This window comes from Hemicordylus capensis, chromosome 5 (assembly GCF_027244095.1).
Source record: "Hemicordylus capensis ecotype Gifberg chromosome 5, rHemCap1.1.pri, whole genome shotgun sequence".
NCBI classification, from domain to species: Eukaryota; Metazoa; Chordata; class Lepidosauria; order Squamata; family Cordylidae; genus Hemicordylus; species Hemicordylus capensis.
In genome coordinates this window covers 220,676,151-220,696,640 of record NC_069661.1, presented here as the reverse complement: position 1 = coordinate 220,696,640, position 20,490 = coordinate 220,676,151, and the positions used below count along the sequence as shown (strand labels likewise).

Sequence of the window (20,490 nt, the reverse complement as noted above, 5' to 3'; positions counted from 1 at the left end):
TGAGTAGTTTACCACTGATGTCACAGTCACAGTGTCTGCAATAGCCTTATACACATCTATTTCAGTAGAGTCAATTTTGACTCTTCCTAGATACTTGGATACTGCTTGAAGTGCTGCAAAATATTGCAAAAAGAAAAAACAAAAAATAGACCAGAGATCATGATGCCAGAGGAAAGACAGGATGTATACCAGAGGCGATGATATTTTTCTTTTGAGACTTGGAGACTATCTCCTGTACATAGACATATGAATTTCTTTCACACTTTAGGAACGTATTTGCAATGTTCCACAATACAAACATTTTTTTACTCATCTTCCCCAACAGACTCACTTTATTCAGCTAAACTAGGACCAACCCTCCCTTAAATCCCATCTTTGCATATGCATGTAAAGATTTGTATAAAAGATGCTAACTCACCTAATTATCAGTACTCACCCCAAACTCAAATTCTATGGTCACATATTTAACCCCTGCTAACTAAGTAAGAGCCACCTAATGGCACAGCAGGAAATGACTTGACTAGCAAGCCAGAGGTTGCCAGTTCGAATCTCTGCTGGTATGTTTCCCAGACTATGGGAAACTCCTATATCGGGCATCAGTGATATAGGAAGATGTTGAAAGGCATCATCTCATATTGCACGGGAGATGGCAGTGGTAAACCACTCTTGTATTCTACCAAAGACAACCTCAGGGCTCTGTGGTCGCCAGGAGTCGACGGCACACTTTACCTCTACTGAATAAAGCAGAAAATTAAGTGGCAGTTCTCTTTATTTAGCAGGGGGAGAACAACTGGCTCTCTCCATCCCCAGCACAGCATCCCTTCAGTGGCTGCTGCTGGTATGTATCTTATGTTTCTTTTTTTAGATTGTGAGCCCTTTGAGGACAGGAAGCCCGTTTGTTCGTTTGTTTATATCTATGTAAACCGCTTTGGGAACTTTGTTTGAAAAGCAGTATATAAATATTCATCGTATTCGTAACCACATTCTAGTCTTTCCAGGCCCCCATCAACAACCTAGCCAGAAAACAGTATACTTCTTAGAGAATGAAAAGAGCTTCCAGAAGGAAGAATGTTGTCGTTACCACTGTGACACAAGCCTTGATCGCTTCCATCAACTACTCTAGAAGCAAATCTGCATCCAAAAGCATTCAGCAGTTCCTAAGCAGTGAGTGCCCTCTTATGGCAAAGAGTAACCACAGCCACAAGAATAGTTCCCTGCAAATGGTATATAGCAGCTCATTCATTAGAGAATGGAGTCACTATTTTTCCAGCCATAAGGAATCATCAGACCCACCTTCTCAAAGCTGCTTGCTTCTTTCTCTTAGATAGGTCCTATATATCTCCCAATATATAGATCCTATGAGATTTGAGAATCACGAATGCAATTCAAATCATTACACATTTCCTCTAAAAGCTGGCTGCTATCATTTGTGTCTAGAAGTTTACAGCTGTACAGAGAGGAGTTTTAGCAGTAAATGAACAAATGCAACAATGAGGGATGTACATGAAATTAATTTTGCTTTTTATTCCAAGCTCAAAACAAAGACACAAACGGCCAAAACATTTCGTCGAAACAGGCCCTTTATTTAAAGCGTATTTTGTTTCAAACTCAAGACACTTGCAACTGCCTGTTTTGAGTAGAAATGTTTCAACATAGAAACATTTTGCCCATCTCTAGCCCCAGCTAAGCAGCAAGGCCAATATACGCAGGCAGTGACCTAACTTTCCAACCAGTTATGTTGCAGACTGAAATGAAGAGTCCACTCTGGATGAAAGATGAAGAGGAAAGAAGCAGAATGATGTGTTGCCACCAAGCCCCCTGCCAATTTAAATTAGGGTTGTAGGGGCATAGCCAGTAGGGAAAGTACACCTTTCCGGCCAATTTCATGCCTTAAATTCAGGCAATCATTAGATCTCTTCTGAAGAAGCCTACATAGGATTCCTCAGAGTTAAACAACTATATGCCTATCTCCAATCTTCTGTGGTTGGGCAAGGTAATCAAGAGGGTGGTGGCCTCCCAGGTCCAGGCAGTCTTAGAGGAAACTGATTATCTAGACCAGGCCTGCTCAACTTTGGGCCCCACATCTGGTTTTGGACTACAACTCCCATAATCCACAGTGGCCAATAGCCAGGGATTATGGGAGTTGTAGGCCAACATCTGCAGGAGGGCTGAAGCTGAGCAGGCCTGATCTAGACACATTTCAAACTGGCTTTCGGGAGGGCTATGCAGTGGAGACTGCCTCGGTCAGCCCAATAGATGATCATCAACTAGGAGTTGGCAGAGGAAGCATGACTCTGTTGGCCCTTTTGGATTTCTTGGTGGCTTTTGATACTATTGGCCATAGTATCCTTCTGGAGCATCTGAGGGGGTTGGGGGTGGGGTGGGAGGCGCTGCTTTGCAGTGGTTCCACTCCTACTTTTCGGGCAGATTCCAAATGGTGTCCCTTGGAGACATCTAAGTGGAAACCGCTGGAAGAGATCATCAGGAGAGATGCTGTGCAGAGTGTTGTCAGTATGCTGATGACACCCAAATCTAATTCTCCATGTAAACATCATCAGAAGGTATAACCTCCCTAAACGCCTGCCTGGAGACAGTGATGGGCTGGATGAGGGATAACAAACTCAAACTGAATGCAGATGAGACGGAGGTACTTATTGTGTCAGGTTGCAACTTAGGAGACAATTTTGATCTGCCGGTTCTGGATGGGGTCACACTTCCTCAGAAGGGGTAGGTACGTAGTCTGGGAGTGCTTCTAGATCTAAACCTCTCCATGGTGTCCTAGGTTGAGGTGGTGGCCAGAGGTGCTCTCAGCTTTGGCTGATACGTCAGCTTCATCTGTTTCTTGAGATAAATGACTTGAAAAGAGTAGTACATATGCTGGTAACCTCCAAACTTGCCTACTGCAATGCGCTCTATGTAGGACTGCTTTTGTACGTAGTAGAGAAATTGCAGCCAGGTTGGTCTCCAGGCCATCTTGGAAAGACCATATTATTCCTATTCTAAAAGAGCTACACTGGCTACCAATACGTTTCTGGGCAAAATGCAAGGTGCTGGTTATAGCCAATAAAGCCGTAAACACCTTAGGCATAAGATATTTAAGGGAGTATCTTATTTGCTGTGAGCCCCATTGTCCATTGAGATCATCCAGAGAAGTTCAACTGCAGTTGCCACTGGTTCGTCTGGTGGCTACACAAGACTCTGGAATAAGCTCCTTGCCAAAATAAGAGCCTCCTCATCTCTGATAACTTTTTAAAAGTCCCTAAAGACTTGTTTTCTCACCCAAGCTTTTTAACTTGGCTGTGGTTTTAAATTGTTTTTAAGTTCTCATTTTTAATTTGTTATATGCTCTAAACTGCACAGAGATGTAAGTTTGGGATGGTCTTCAAATTTGAGAAATAAATAAATAAATAATAAATCTGCTTCCCTTCTTCCTCCATCTCAAAGTAACCATTTGTTGGCCCAGCCCGCATGAAGTAGACTCGACATTTATGTTCTCATCATTGTCACTCCTTACTTTAAAGGAGTGGTTACAACCGGAGAAGCTACTTCTACTCCCCATGTCCTAGTATGTAGTTTTGATGGGGTGATCAATCTAGTCACTAACCAGTCACTTCTTCTAAACCAAGAAAATATGAAAAAATTAGCTGAATCTTCTCATGCTAACCACATTCCTCCTATTGTCAGTGTGTCTTCAATAACTCAAAATTTTTGTAGAACTAGTTGTCATTCTTGTTGTACAGGAAGCCAGTTAGTCTTTGACACCTCACAGGAAATTCAAGGAGACTGGAAGCACATAAATAAGTTTAACCAGCTAATACCTGGAAGTGGAAACAGTGCCTTACTTCTTTACAGCTTACATAATTTTGATACACCAGAGTACACAGCACAGTTATGTCCCACAAGCAGGATGGAACTCAGTGGTATCATGAGAGAATATCCGAACTCCTCTACTACATTTCTCTCATTGACAAAGCTCATTTATATATTAGAAGATATGTAAAGTCTTTGTTCCTTTAGGAACAGGAGGCTATCTTTCTTTCTTATGTAAACCACTTTGAGAACTTTTGTTGAAAAGCAGTATATAAGTCGTAGTCGTCATTGTGAGTGACTTTTGTGTGGAAGATGCATACTTCCAACACAGTGTAAAGTTAATGCTTATTTTTTATTAGGAAGATTTCTCCACTAGAGGGTGTTTGGTTAACAACAAAAGGCGAAGAGTTATCACCTAGCAGAACATACAGATCAGAGGAACTGCATACAAACAAGTGACATGAGGTGAAAAGAAACATTAGACTTACCGTGAAGGGTTCTTTCTCCTCTGAAGTAGGAGGTCACGGCTCACAGTGGGTAATCTTCCACTCCCTTGCTCCAGATAAACAGGAAGTCTCAGGTGTTTTAGATAGGTGAATATCCATCCCCTTCTCCCAGCATGCCCTGGTGTGGTTCCCCAGTTCCAACTGTCGTGCCTCATGTTTGGACTGTCCACGGTGCTATTACTTGGCCTGGCTGCCCAACTTAAGAGTGTTGCAGAACTATATAGTAGCATGCAAGGGATGAAGGATAGAGGACAGAACTCCTGAGACCTTAGGAAAGTTAGTAACAGAGGTTGATTCACATTAGTATCACATCCTTGTGTGGAACCTATTGAAGAGGTATGTCCCGGATCCATGGGTGGGCTGCATGACCGCCTACTTCAGAGGAGAAAGAACCTTTCACGGTAAGTCCAATGTTTCTTTCTCCCTCAAAGTAGGAGGTCATGGCTCACAATGGGACCTACCAAAGCAGTACAGGTACCTGGGGAAGGGAAGTGGATCCCTCTCAGCTATGCACCACCTGCTGGAGTACTGTCCTCCCAAAAGCTGCCTGCTCTGAGACCAGGGAGTCAATTTTGTAGTACTTAAGAAAAGGAGATGCAGATGACCACGTGGCCACGCGGCAGATCTCCCCTAGCGGTGCCTGAGCTGTGAATGCCGCTGAGGCGGCTGCACTGCGTGTAGAGTGTGCCGTGATCCCCGTGGCACTTGAATCGACAGAGCCTGGTCGGCTGTGGCAATGCATGCCCTCAGCCAATGAGCTAAGGTCATCTTAGAGGCCTTGGCCCCAGGGACCTGGCATGGAAAGACATGAAGAGAGCCTCGGACCACCTCAGGTCCTTGGTCCTCTGAATGTATATGCACAGAGCCTTGCGAATGTCCAGGGTGTGCCATTTCCGTTCTAGTGGGTGCTTGGAGCTGGGGCAGAAGGACGGTAAGACCAGAGTTTGGGACCGATGGAAGACCGAGTTAATTTTACGGATGAAAGTCGAGTCCGCCTTAAGGACCACTGCATCTGGTTGGAAGACACAGAGCTCCTTTCGGACTGAGATCACCCCCAACTCCGACACCCTGCATGCCGAGGTGATCGCTGCTAGAAAGAGGACCTTGTAAGATAGGTATTTTAGTGGAATGGATGACAGCGGTTCAAAGGGTGCGCGCGTGAGGGCGTTTAGAACCTTACTGAGGTTCCATGAGGGAAAGCGATGGACTGGGGGTGGGGCAATATTGGTAGCCCCCCGTAGAAAGCATGACAGGTGCGGGTGAAGAGCCATACCACCCCCTGCCCTCCTCAGCTTAAGGACCAAGGCTAAGGCGGATGCTTGCCATTTTAGGGTATTGTCTCAGACCCTGGTCCAGGCCCACCTGAAGGAAGGCCAGGACTTGTGGAACCTTTGCTGAACCTGGATTGACCCCCTTGCACTTTGCCCATCTGAGGAAAGCAGCCCAGGTTGTCTGATAAATCCTATTGGCGCTCTGGCACCTAGCGGCCAGAATCATATCTTGAACTGACTTGGAATATCCTTTTTTGGCTAACTGCATGCACTCAAACTCCAAGCGTGAAGATGGAGCCACGCTGGGTCTGAATGAAGTAACGGCCCCTGGGACAGAAGGTCCAGCCACTGAGGTAGGGGCAATGGATCAGCAATTGAGAGAAGCACCAGATCGACAAACCATGGGCGCCTTGGCCAAAAAGGGGCCACTAGAATGATCTGTGCCCTTCTCTGATGGAGTCTCGCCACCACCCGAGGAATGAGGCCTATCAGGGGGAAGGCGTACAGGAGACCTTGCGGCCAAGGGGCATTTAGCACATCCGTGCCCTCCGCAAGGTGGTGGTGGAACCTCATGAAGAAGCGGGGAAGTTTGGTGTTCTCTGGAGATGCAAACAGATCCACCTGGGGGCTCCCCAGGCTGTTCTGGATCTGTCTGAATACCTCGGGATGGAGGGCCCACTTCGACTGGTCCACTGTCTGGCGACTGAGCCAGTCCGCCTCGACATTGGAAATGTTGCTCAGGTGTTCTGCCCTGATCGACTGCAGATGGGACTCTGCCCACTGGAAGAGGGCATTTGACTCCTCCATCAGGGACCTGGATCTGGTTCCACCCTGCCACGTGGGCCTTGGCTGACATGTTGTCGGTTCTGACTAATACATGATGTCCCTGGAGGACTCCTGCAAAGTGGTGTAGAGCCAGCCTGATGCCGGACAATACTGAGAGGCTCTATCCAGCCTGAGGAGTGAGGTATTGGTATCATTGATGGCCGAAGAGGCTGATGAAGCTATCCTCGCGAAACGGCTTATATCCGGAAGAGCCGTACAACATATGAAGTTTTGAACTTTGCATTCATCCATTATGGCACGTAGGGGTGTAGTCTGTGACTGATGATACCTACATTCTACTGAGGCTACACTCGGCTGGACTTATCTTTGGAACCTGAAACCTTTTACTCCTGCACGGATTGTATTGAGACTACATCATCCACAATACCTTCTGGCAGCTGTGTTTCAGACATCACCTTCCTTTTGTTCCTTTATACCGGCATTCTCTGTTATGTCATTTTTGTATCTCCTTGGTCACCTGGGCTTTTGCTTTTTGGTTTTTTTCATGTTTACTGGTTTGAGGCAGTGTTTATGTTAGCCATTTAGGGACAGCCAGCTGAGAGCCTTGCCTACGTCATTCAGGTCTTGAGTAGCCCCTTTTGCCTTGTTTCAGGAATATCTCCTCTAGATGTCTTGACCATTATTATACATGTTATCATTCATGTTTCATTTTGAATTGTTATGTTTGGTTCAATTACTGATTTTCTTACCACTGTAAGAAATTTGGTTCAATTACTGATTTTCTTACCACTGTAAGAAATAGTTATCTTACTATTGTTCTACTGATTATCAATACACATTTTTAATTGTTTTTTGCAATATATGACTTTTATACATCTCTGTCTTAGTCACGGGTGGGTTATTTCCTCCTCGTTTTGCTTGGCTCTCAGTTCTAGCCAGTTGATGCTGTGCTGAGCCTCCTCCGTGGACCAGAGTCCCTGTGCCATCTGCCCCTCACAATGCGCCCCCCATCCTGACAGGCTGGCGTCTGTAGTGACAGAGATCCTGTTGGGTTCCCTCAAGGGGTTCCCTTTCTCCAAATTCGGGGAGAGCCACCAAAGAAAGGACTGTCGAACCTGCTGTGAGAGAGCTAACAGTCGCCCGGTGCAGTCGGTGATCTCGTTCTGGAAGGGCAGCAGTGCCCATTGTAATGGGCATGTGTGCCACCTCGCCCATGGCAGGCATTTTATGCATGCAATCATGGACCCCAGAACTTGTGCTAGCATCATGACCTCCACCCGCACATGGTGTAAGAGTGCTACAAAAGAGCCTGCCCAGAAGCGTCTATTCAGGAGTGAAGACAGGAAGGAACTGGGGAACGACACCTGTGCATGCTGGGAGAAGGGGACGGATCTTCACCTATCTAAAACACCTGAGACTTCCTATCTATCTGGAACAAGGAGCAGAAGATTACCCATTGTGAGCCGTGATCTCCTACTTCAAAGGAGAAATAAAATAAACCTTAACAGATCATCTGCACAAGTGCTATTCATGCCACAGCTGTCAAGTGAATGTCAGATGTAAGACATTCTCTTTCATTTTTGCAGAATCATATTTTGGGGATTTAAAAAAAGAACAAGAAATGTAGTTGCTCAAAAATGGTATGTTATCAAAATAATTCTTTTTCTATTGGCTTGAGAACGTGTTACTTGAAGGACCATCATAAGCCTGCCTGAACCCTTTGCTCTTCATCTGAGGACCTCCTTCAGATCTCTCTGCCATATGGAGTTAGGCAGGTGGTGGTGAAAGAGACAAACAGACTTAGTGGTTTTGCCTCTAATATGGAATACCCTTTCCAGAAAAGCTCACTTGGCGCACTTTGATATCTTCTGAACACCAAGCAAAGAGGTTTGGGGGTTGTTGTTTTTTAAATGCTCAGGGATTCCGGCATGTTTTATAACTAGTTTATAACTGTCTTGAGCCTATGAAAAACTCAGTTTATAAACTAAAATAGACAAATATATAAAATGAGAGCAATAAGGACTGCAAAACTGTTTTACTGTAATCTGTTTTGCATTGTATAACTTGTAGGCCACATTGAAATTACCTGATGAAAAGTGAAATATAAATCTAGGAATAAATTTAATAAATAAATGCTCTTTTTACAATTAAAAATACCATAATCAGGAGTGGAAAATATGGATTATTAATAACTCACACTAACACAGATTTGAATTACAAAACCCTTTGAAGTTTCTCTGAAAAATGATCAATATTCTTCTTTTAGCCTTCTCAAATATGTAAACAAGGGTTTATACACACACACACACACACACACACACACACACACACACACAGAGTAGATGTTCATGAATGACTCTGTTCAAAATGCATTTACCCTGGAACAGATATATGCACAAATATCTTCACAACTCAACTTTTTACTTGAAAAACAGAGAGAAGCCTGAAATGATAGATGTGATTTCTGTTAAAATTACCCATAGCTTCTCTACAAAAGGGAGACAGGGAGCTTTTAAATATACAGCTACCTTAATTCACATTTGTCTCTAATACAGAGGTAATTCAACTAAAAGCCTTGGCTGCTGCAGTCCACCCACATGGCACAGGACTCAGCAACATATGGCTATCTCTAACCCATCAGATCTCTCTAGTGGCTACCGCGAACTTGCTATCAACATTAGGAACTCCCAATGAGATTAGTTAAAAGCTTTGAAACCTTATTAATGAAAGCCAAGCCTGAAATGAATCTCCTTAATAGCCAAGAGAGGATAAATGCCCCTCAAGGCCAGTCAAAAGTCAAAGGGAAAACATGAAAAATATTTCTGTATGAAAGAGATCAAGCAGAAGATCCAAATTTTAAGTTACATTAGTTCTGAAGCATACGCACGCACGCACGCACACACTGGGTATTGCACTATCTTCTAAACACCCACACTATCCCTAGTATCTCCCATTGCAGTGAAACTAGCATATTGTTTATACAGCTGAGGTCCTAGCTAAAAGTACTGGTTCTGCTCTTCAGATCATACCTGGAACAGATTCAGAATGCTCATGGTGTTAGGGTACCTGGTGCCTGCATGCGTGAGTCCATTGTTTTTTCCACAAGATAATAGTAGAAGCATATTTCCCTATTATATCTTTTCACATTTCAGTGGAGAATATGGAGTCTCAAAGTGGCCTATTAAAATGAGGGGCGATATTAAGTCATGCAACACAGACCGAAAGATTAATCAGAAGAGATGATCAGAGGCTCCGATTGTGAATACACTCCTCTGCATATGTTAACACCAGAAATGGTGCAACACTAGCAATAACGAGTGAAAGAGAGAAAACCTTTGGTTAATGCTCTTCCCTAAGTCACAATAATTATGTCTGCTAATTATATCTGGTAATTAATACATTCCTGGGGAATGAACAGCAGCGTATGGTGCCAGCATAATATCTGGCACTAATTGATTGTATCATTTAATCAAGTATTTAAGGTATTCACTTCAGAAAAACCATCCATAAGCTATATTATTTAGCTAGTTGTTTCCAAGACACATTTACACTTTGCTTGTAAATGTCACATTTACCCCTTCCTTCTCATCAGCTATCTTTTTATTTCCCCCCTTTACTTCAGTCGTGTGTCACATTTAACCTCTAGTACTCAAATGTATGCATCTGGGAGCCAGGAAGTTCACTAGGGGTGCAAATGATTTCTAGCAGGAAGATGAATTCTTCTATCTACTACAACCTAATCAAAACAGTGCCTTGTATATGGAGTAGGGATGTGCAATTTGATTTGCACTGAATCAGAGGCAATTTGCAGATGTGACCCTGAACTGAATTGCCCCTTAAATGAAGGGGGCTGATAAGAGGTCGAATCAAATCAGCCCTGATTCAGCGCAAATTGATTCGCACTGCCATTTTGGCAGGCATTTCCCCCTTGGTGATTCGTTTTCTGGCACTGGCTTCTGATTGGTGCAAGATCTCCTTGCTTCTTGATTAGCTTGTTGACATTCAAATCAAGAGCTGACATAGGCAACTGTGCCCCCATTTGCTGGGAGGAGGGAGGCAGAAAACTTCTGGAGGGAATTTCAAAATGTAATCAAAAGTACTGGGAGGCAGAGAGAGAAAGAGAGAGAGAGTGCACCCTTATGCAAGAATAAGATACATCTGGAAGACAGGAGAAAGGAAGGCTTTATTTAGTGGTTTTATTTTTTCAGCAGTGAGTACATTATTGCTGCTATAACTGTTTTGCTGGATCTCAGATTGACAAAGGGGAAACAAAAAAGGAGGGAATTTCAAATGTATTCAAAGGGACTGGGAGACAGAGAGACCTTACATCAAGCGAGGAGAAAGGAATCAAGGAAGGTTTGATGTTGTGGTCTTTTCTTATCTCAGCACTGAGTATAATGCTGTGCTATTGCTTGCTGCTGTAACTATCTGGACTTGCTGGATCTCAGATTGACAAAGGCAGAACTTGGGTACCTGCCTGCCTCCCTTGAGCTGTGGTTTGCTCTGTTTGTGAGATGGTGTTGTGGCAAGAAATGTGGCAGCTCTCTTTGTGTTATTTCTTGGTGACTGCTGTTATGAGCTCCATGTCTGGCCTTGACATACTTCACTCATTGCTCTGCATTCTGCATTGCAAGGTGTACTCACTCAGTCAAAATGTGGCTGAAAACATTGTTATGGTTGAGCTTATGGCTATGCTTGCTGACTGGCTGCTAAGGGTGCTGCTGTGCTGTGGCAAATATGAATGGAGTCATAATTGTGTGTGAGAGAGCAACTTGTTTCAATGATGATACTGCAGTGCAGGTACTGTAGCTGGCAGTGGATTCTGGGACAGTGATTCTTTTTTTTTGGCCATCTTTGGACTGTGTGTTTGTCAAAATGTGTTGTTCTGTATTGGGGGAACTATGTGTGCTTCTTTGAAGTATTTTTTAAGGCAGGGTTGCAAAATGTGTGAAGTGCACTCTGCTTGTTTCTCCCATAGGGAATAATTTGGAACTCAAATCACCCCACTGTTCCGCATGGGTAGGTCCTAGCAACACCTAAGTGGGTTGGGTGGTACAGTGTGATGGGTGCAACCTACCACCCAGCCCACAAAAGAAACGGGCAAGCAGGCAATTAAGAAAAATTTTTAACCTAAACCCTCATTGGATCCAAGTTTTAATCGCCCACTTGCCCATTTCTTTTGTGGGTTAGGTGGTAGGCAGTGTTCGGTCTAATTTTTTTCATCTGTGTGCGGAATGAGTTTTGTTCTGGGCAGCAGTATCAGGGCAGTATGTGTGGATATACATTCAGAGTGGGGCCTTCCTGATTCAACCTGAGTGGGATCTACAATTAACTGAGCTGACATTAAAAAAATATTGTGAAAGCGTGTACATGCACACATCTTAGGTAGCACCCACCATGCCCTACCACTCAACCCCCTTTGGTGTCCGTAGGACCTATCCATGAGGAACAATGGAATAATTCAAGTTCCCCATTGTTCCCTATGGACAAATCATGAATTTTTGCATCGATCTGAACTGGCCAGCAATGGCCAACTGATTTGATGAATCGATTAGAATTTCTGCAGTTCATTTGAGGTTGAATCAAATAGCAAAAATCAATTCGTGCACACCCCTAATATGGAATTGCAAGTGTCAAGGCAGCCATCAATGGAAAGAGTACACTGATGCCTGAGTGTGCATGGACTTAACAGTTTTTCTTTCTGCATTTCCTTCCAGATGAGTTCTCAAAAACATTAATACAATCACTTGGGGAGGGGGTATTTGCTCGTATTCTATTCTGGAATGCTGACAACAGTTTAGGAAGCACAATATTATAATTATTATTTAAATGTATACAATGGCTTTCACCCCAAAGGTTTTGTAAACATCCATGACAGTTCACAAAAGAACAAATTCAAAACACCACGATACAATCCAAAACAAAAATAAAACCAATAATGTTTTTAATCAAATAACTCCACCTGCCTACAGAAAGACAAAACACTCACAGCTATGATTTAATAAAAGATCTTAAGATCTCCCATAAGGCAAAATTTAGAGTCTCTCTACCCAGTCTCCTTGTCATACCAGCTATCACTCCCTCTGATGCAAAATTAAAAGAGGGTCTTTGTTGTTGTTTTGCCTCCAAGGACAACAAGGATGCCCTTGAACACCATCCTTTTGCCTCTGACTGTGCTTGCTTCTTATATTTTATTCATTCATTCATTCATTCATTCGATTTCTACATCGCCCTTCCAAAAATGGCTCAGGGCGGTTTACACAGAGAAATAATAAATAAATAAGTTGAATCCCTATCCACAAAGGGCTCACAATCTAAAAAGAAACAAGATAGACACCAGCAACAGTCACTGGAAGTACTGTGCTGGGGGTGGATAGGGCCAGATACTCTCCTCCTGCTAAATAAGAGAATCACCACGTTGCCAAGTTAGCAGGGGTTATATATAGCAGGGCTTGACAAATCCCAGGTGCCAGGTAGCCATAGTGCCTAGAAATTTAACTGGGTTACTTAGACTAGGATATTTAGAAGTAAAGTTATTTAATGAAATATTTATTTGTCCCAGGCAGTCCTGTTTCTGTCCTATTGCTTGTAAAGGGGGACGGGGAGAAATGCCTATTCAGCCCCATCCTCCACAATATCTGTTACTAAGTTCAAAAATGTTGTCATACATCCATTCTCTAGCTCCTAATTTTTGGGCTGGCTTCTAGATCCAAAGAAAAGTTGTCCAAGGCCTGTTATATAGTGATAGCAGCTTTTCCAGATGTGCCAGTAAAGAAGTCCTCCTGGCTAACATACAACAGTCCTACTGGTGAGTAAAGATCATAATTGCAGTGGTTTTATCAAGCAGGGGCTAGGCATGCTCCAGGTGAGGTTTTATTTCTAGTGCCTCCTCCTGCCTTGACAGGTCTCTCAGCAGATTCAATGGTCACAATCCAAAAAGCAGCAACATGCAGGTGTGGGCAAGAATTCTTGGGACCACACACAGCAAGAGCTTGATTCGCTGGTTCTGACACTGCTGTTCCCACTACTGAAGAGAAGTCAAGTATTTGGGGGATGGGGCATTGGCAATAAGAACTACTGTGGCCAGAACAGCAAATGAAGTTCCACCAGCATATATGCACCACATAGTTAACTTGGTATTTTGCAATATTTTGAGAAGTAGTAGTTAAGGATTGGAAATTGCCCAAGACAACTCTTCCAAGAACTATGCCCCCTCCATCCCCCAAATTACCAAAAAACCCAATCTCAACTGCTTGGCCAAACTGTAGCCTGGTATCCTTCATTATTCACATACAAAACAGTAATGGTCAGGGAAGGAGGACAACCATAATTTGTGACAGCTCTACACAGCCAGATGCATGGCAGGGAGTTTCTATCACCCCAACTTCCTTCTTCTCCATCTTGAGTTTCTCTGAAGCTCTCATGAGGGCTCCAGGGATTCTTCTCATTACCCAGTCACTTACTGAACTCTTATTAGTGTCTCCAAGTCTTTGGTCTCTTTTGTCCTACCTTGCAGACATGTAGGACTGTTTCCCCATTGCAATAGTGACAAGATGACCCGTTTCTGGATTCTTATCCTGGATGTCACAAGTCTGTGTTGCAGTCACTTTGGAAATGGCAACACCACCTGCCTCCTTTCCAGTCTTACCGCAACAAGGCATCACCTGATCACGATCCCTGCCACTCCACTGTGGTGTTCTTCTTGGTGCCCTGAGAAGTGGGGCTTGTTGCATAAGGCCATTTCTTCACTCTGAACTGGCTCTGTTGCTGACCCCTCCCCACCTAGATGGTTTAGATATTTCAGCTCCGTGAACTCCATGTTACTTTATGGGGGTTAATATGTAGTCCAATTTCTTAGATAGCCTCCAAAACATGCCTGACATGTTTCAGGTGATTTTCCAGATACAGCTATAAAGACCCATATTATATTCCTGACGTGGGCTTCAGCCAATTGCTGGAAAGTCACAGCTGCATTATGAAACCTGAAGGGCATCATCAGACCTCAGGGAACTGCACTTCCCACAGGTCCCACTTGGGGATAAGAGAGACATCAAACTGCAAGCTGGTTTGCTGTCCAAAAATCATATACTATCATCTGGGTGAGGCACCAGCACAGTTCATGGACCAGACTCATCTGAAACTTGCAGTAGTGCAAATCAGAGTATATACAGTAACTTGTCTTGATAGAGCTAGCATGGTGTAGTGGTTAGAGTGCTGGACTAGAACCAGAGAGACCCGAGTTCAAATCCCCGTTCAGCCATGAAACTAGCTGGGTGACTCTGGGCCAGTCACTTCTCTCTCAGCCCAGCCTACTTCACAGGGTTGTTGTGAAAGAGAAACTCAAGTATGTAGTACACCACTCTGGGCTCCTTGGAGGAAGAGCGGGATATAAATGTTGTTGTTGTTGTTGATGATGATGATGATGATAATAATAATAATAATAATAATAATAATAATATTCAGTTAGTCATTTCTCAACTATGATGTGCCTACAAATGTCATAGTTACTCTCAGGTGCAGGCAAAATCCCATCCATATTCTCTATCATGTTTGTCAGGAAAGGAGGTCATCATGGCCTGCAGCACCTCCACACAGATGGCTAAGCAAGGCCTCGGCTGGAGGGAAGGGAGTTTGCTGTCATCTGGCTTCCTCTACAGCAGGGCTGCACAACTCTAGCCCTCCAGCCAATTTTAGACTATAACTCCCATAATCCCCAATAGCAATGGCCAACAGCCAGGTATTATGGGAGCTGTAGGCCAACATCAACAGGAGGGTCACAGTTGTGCAGCCCTGCTCTACAGCTCCCTCAGAACCTCTGAAAATTCTCTTTATTGTCCAACTGCCTACACCATTATTATGCACAGCACAGAAGCTACTTATGCTTTTTGCTCCCCTCCATTTCCTGAACGACTACCCAATCTTACAGCCAAGCAGGGAAGCACCCACTTGCTATAGCAACAGGGTCATTACTAACTTCCAGTTTCAAACCCAGAGTATTGCAAGTCCACACCACTACCACTTGGCAACACTGCCAGAAGCTGTCTCCTCCCACATCTTTAAATCAGTGAGAAACTGCCTGCTGACATTTCTTGCCACAGTGTGCTTCTGGCAGCATGGTGGCGATTATATGGGCCATTTGGTCTCCTTTCCCCCCCATTCACATAATAGAGATACTGCCACCCCCTGCAGGGGAAAAAAAATCACAAACCTTGATTAAGCTTTATTTATGTAATGGCAAGCAGCCATTATATAACAATGGTGTCCCTTCCAAAACAACCAAAATAACTCTTACCTGACTGTCTCTTGCTGGGTACCCATGATAACTGGAAGTTAGGGGTTCATTCTGAAAGAAAGCAGAGATGATCACTTGGATAAAAGGAAGAAAAAGAGAAAAGATATCTATCACAAATAATTGAAAGTAAGAGAGCTTGTAATGATCTGAGAACAGGTAAAATCCCACAATTTTTCCTTATTCATATTTTTGTTTGCAACATCAGGGCCAGCAAATAAAACATATGATTTGGATTGGGGAGTTCTGGGCTCAACTTGCTGCCCAGGTTCACCCTGCAGGGCACTGGGAAAGAAACTTTCCCCCTGCTGCCTTTAAAATGATGTTCACTTGCTTCACAGAACTGTGGGGAGATTAAACTGAAATTGAAAAACATTTTGAGTATCATATTTGCAGTACAATGAAACACAGCCAGGAAAGAACTAATATACCACTGCATGCCATCTTACCCCATTCTGGAATTTTATAATTTATTCATTTCTACAGAATATTCCTTTGGAGAGCGAACAAGCCATATGAATCGATATGCCTTGCTAGTCCAATTTTTAAAAAGCTTAACCTGAGTCAGGGTTGAGTATACACCCAAACTAACAAGGAAACCATTATACCATACTTCACTCAAGGGTTTTCTCTGCCTTCCATCAGCTTTCGTTTTCTATGTAAATGTCACCAAAAATAAAATCACTTCTGCAAATAATCATATGAAGGTAACTGGCCTTTTATTAATTGCTTTTCTCATTACTGTTCTTCATATTTTCAGAACAGCCCACATGGGGACAGTCTTTATGGCCTGGTTCTCACAGAAAACATGATAAGGGGGCAAACCTCTCCCTAGTCTAGACCACTTCAGGCTGCAAATGTAGGCTCACATGACTGATTGTTCCTTCACATGACTGATTGCTCCTTCACAAAAAGAATTCCCTGCACACAAAAGACTACATGTTAGGGAGAAGTATTCTTGCCGACCTTTCTAACCAATATGCTAGTTTTCATTTTTATCAACATTTTTATAAGAATTCTAGCAACATACAAAGTAAAACATATGTGGGATTCAGTATTATAATAAACTAGAAGTTCTCTGTACATGAGCCACTAAATTTCAAATCATCAGATGCCTCTGATGAAGTAGCCTCTAATCCATGGATGTACAATAAATGTGTTAGCTTTTAAACTGCCCCAAGGCTCTTTTTTGTTTTTGCTGCAACAGACTAGCATGGCTAGGAATATCTTTATTTGAGAGATGTGCTAGTTCTCTGTGTGAAGAAAATTTCTTGCATAGACAGATGCTCTTTATAGGGCTCGATGACATCTAAACTGAGCTTCCATATCAACATTAAGAAATGCCTGAATGCAGCAGATGCTACACATCAGCATGCATCTTCTGACGCAGAAGTGACTTGTCCATGCTATATTTTAAAGACAGCTAAGAACTCCAGAATATGCTTTAACAAGAAGTGACTTGAGACAAAAAGAGTTCAGCTTGATGAAGCAAAAGGGAGAAAAGTAGGCAGTTAAAGGACAACAGTTAAAATAGGATAGTCGTATAAAAGGCCAAGACATAAAATGTGTGTTTTCATGAAGAAATGTGCTCTGTACTATTTCCAATCTTCTTGCTGCTCATACTGCAATTCTAATTGAATCTCACTCTCTCTACACTACAGGGAAGGGGGAAGTTACTGGCAGCAGTGGCATTTCCCCAGGAAGTCTCTGGTGCTGCCAGTTTTACAGGTCAGCTACTTGCAGGTGTCTCTTGTTGAATAATTATTCTCTTCAGGATTTACTATGGTTGGAAACTAAAGGAAGCAGGGTGAGAAACTGTTACAAAGAGCTAAACTCCTAGGACTGAAGCAGAACAATCCTTTTATACCAAGCACAGAGAAAATCCCTGTTAATCAGTAGGAGATCCCAAAAGGAAAGCAGAAAGAGGATAAGAAAAAATCCACTACATTTTTGCAAGAAACGTTTCACAGAATGGAAGCAAAGAAAGAGGCAACAGCAACCATTCACACATGTTCTTCCTTGTACTCCAGAGCAACCCCTCCACCCACATACAGATCCACACAGGCACATACAGAGCAGAAAAACAGGTTGCCTTCCAACAACATCCACTGCTGGTCGGACAACTTTCACAGTTATCTTTAGTTCACTCCTGGCTCCTTTCTGCCAGTGCTGAATTAGATTTTGCTCCCTGTTATAAGCATGCACGCAGCCATTTACCGATAAATTTATGCCCTTAACAACAACGAATCAAACTGCTGTAGGATATTTCATTGTTTTGTTTACTACTCCAGGGCATCTCTGTGTATTTGAACTGTACTGTATAAGAAGAAAAAGAGTGGAGAAATAAGGGCACAGGGATTTCAAATTTGCCACATGGATAGAACTACACATTGTCTGAACTAATAATTCACAAGTAGTTTTTCATTTAAGCATATGTATATTATACCACAAGATTCAGAAGAATAAAATCACAGAACAACAATATGTAAACAACAAAATATAAGAACACAGAATAACTATATTTCACAATCAACCAGCTACACATCTAATTCAGCCTGTGATATTTTAAACTGAGGAAGCAATTCCTCTCAGTTTTAAGAAACCTTTCAGGAAATAAATTGGGAAGTGCTTCCTCGGAAGCAAACTGCTTTCTTCCCTGCAGTCTAACTCCCACTTCCAGTGCAAGTTTCTGTATGCTGCCTTTGGTTCCTGCCAGTGCTTTATTTGTAAAAAGGCAGGGTTCTTCTGTCTAGCATGAGTGTGCATCCAGTCTAGTCCCTCTGTTTTGATACACAGCACATTTGTAGCACAGCACAAATTTTCGTAGTCGTATGCAGGACCATCACTTTACAAAAGTAGAAGTGACAGTATAATAAATTAGACAATGAATGTGCGGCTCATATATTCTGTCTCAGCAGACTCAGAACTGTGTTCCTAGCAGCCCTGTGACTCCTAATCGAGGATCCTCAGTGGAAAAATCTGCAATTGACAGACTTGCAATAATAGACAGCTTGCCAATCTTCCCTTGCAATATGCAATTGGAGGGAAGCTTTGGGTGCATTCTAGGGCTCACTCTCAATTTGTGTGGGCTAATGCCATAGCACGACACCTTAAGTAGAGCAGTGGAGAAATGCTTAACTAACAAGCAGAAGGTTGCCGGTTTGAATCCCACTGGTACTATATCAGGCAGCAGCGATATAGGAAGATGCTGAAAGGCATCATCTCATACTGCACAGGAGATGGCAATGGTAAACACCTCTTGTATTCTACCAAAGAACACCACAGGGCTCTGTGGGCGCCAGGAGTCGGAACCGACTTGACAGCACACTTTAACTTTAATGCCTTAGCAAGACTCAATAGGCACAGCCAGTATCATTCTTGAACTCTAGAATGTACCAAAGAATCCTTCACAGTACACAGGAGGCCCCCTGGAGACAAAACCCTTGCTAACTTGGCAAAGAGGCACCTTTTAACGTGGTGATTCTCTTTATTTAGCAGGAAGAGAATAACTAGCCCTATCCACCCCAAGCACAGTACCTCCAGTGACTGTTGCTGGTGTCTATCTTAGGTTTTGTTTTAGAATGTGAGCCCTTTGGGGACAGGGAGCCATCTTATTTATTTATTATTTCTCTGTGTAAACCGCCCTGAGTCATTTTTGGAAGGGTGGTATAGAAATGAAATGAAATCAAATCAAATAAATAAAATGTTAACATGGCCCTGAAAAGGGATCAGCAGTTGGTCAACTGTCTGCACTCTGGCTCAATTTTAACCACAGCAGAGAAAAGTCTGTGTAAGCAATGATAAGAAATAACCTTTCTGGGAAATCATAAAAGATTGCTTGTCAGTATTAACTACATGCTTTTTAACATTATAAATGCTTAAATTTCCAAAGCAAGTAAGTAAATGGGTCAGAAAGAGCAATGGCCCACAGCACAGAAGGAGATACCTGGAAGAACCATTCAAGCCATTTTAACTGGAGAAACAGTAACAGAAGATACTTCACATTATATATGCACCACAACAGACCATGTGAGATGCCTGCATGTTAAACTTCTGTTAGCAGAATCACAGACTTTTAGAATAGTCAAGGACCTTGGAGGTCTTCTAGTCCAAATCTCTTGCTCAGAGGAGCAATCTGATACATAGGGAAAGAGCAAGTGGTTTTTCATGCGAAGTTTGTGGTACAATATTGGGGTATGGAGTTTTGTTTTTAAGACCTTCTCTCCCGAGTTGTAATTTACATGTTGTCAAGTCTAGTGTGGGTGTGTGTGTGTAAAAAAATGGCCAGTTCTTAGGTCAGTAAATTGGATACCTCTCTGTTATTAGTAGTCCTACAGCAACCATGCAGAGCACAAACTGAAGGTTATGATATTTAATTTTAATCAAAGGTGCATATTAATAAGAGATCAGTTTTGCTATGCCCAAATAAGTTATACGAGCAAACCACTAGGAACATAAGAAACTGCCATATACTGAGTCAGACCATTGGTCCATCTAGCTCAGTATTGTCTTCACAGACTGGCAGCAACTTCTCCAAGGTTGCAGGCAGGAATCTCTCTTAGTCCTATCTTGGAGAAGCCAGGGAGGGAACATGAAACCTTCTGCTCTTCCCAGAGCGGCTTCAACCCCTGAGGGGAATATCTTGCAGTGCTCACACATCAAGTCTCACATTCATATTCAACCAGGGTGGACCCTGCTTAGCTAAGGGGACAAGTCATGCTTGCTACCACAAGACCAGCTCTCCTCTCCACTACTCTGTGTCATTTTTAATTTTTGTATTTTTATTGATATTTTTCAATCATTTTAGTTCATGAAATTGCCCATTGGC

The 20,490-nt window shown here is 42.9% G+C and overlaps 1 protein-coding gene across 7 annotated transcripts in view; it reads right to left on the bottom strand.

The window, feature by feature from the left end:
- Window positions 1-20,490, bottom strand: part of RBFOX2 (RNA binding fox-1 homolog 2) — a 290,850-nt gene that overhangs the window by 208,721 nt on the left and 61,639 nt on the right. For all 7 annotated transcript variants that reach the window (XR_008308092.1, XM_053253472.1, XM_053253471.1 and 4 more), the window contains exon 2: window positions 15,666-15,716. Coding sequence is in view for 6 of the 7 variants with exons in the window: in XM_053253472.1 (XP_053109447.1) it covers window positions 15,666-15,716 (51 nt within the window). In the remaining variant the exon portion in view is untranslated. The remainder of the gene's footprint in view (window positions 1-15,665; window positions 15,717-20,490) is intronic.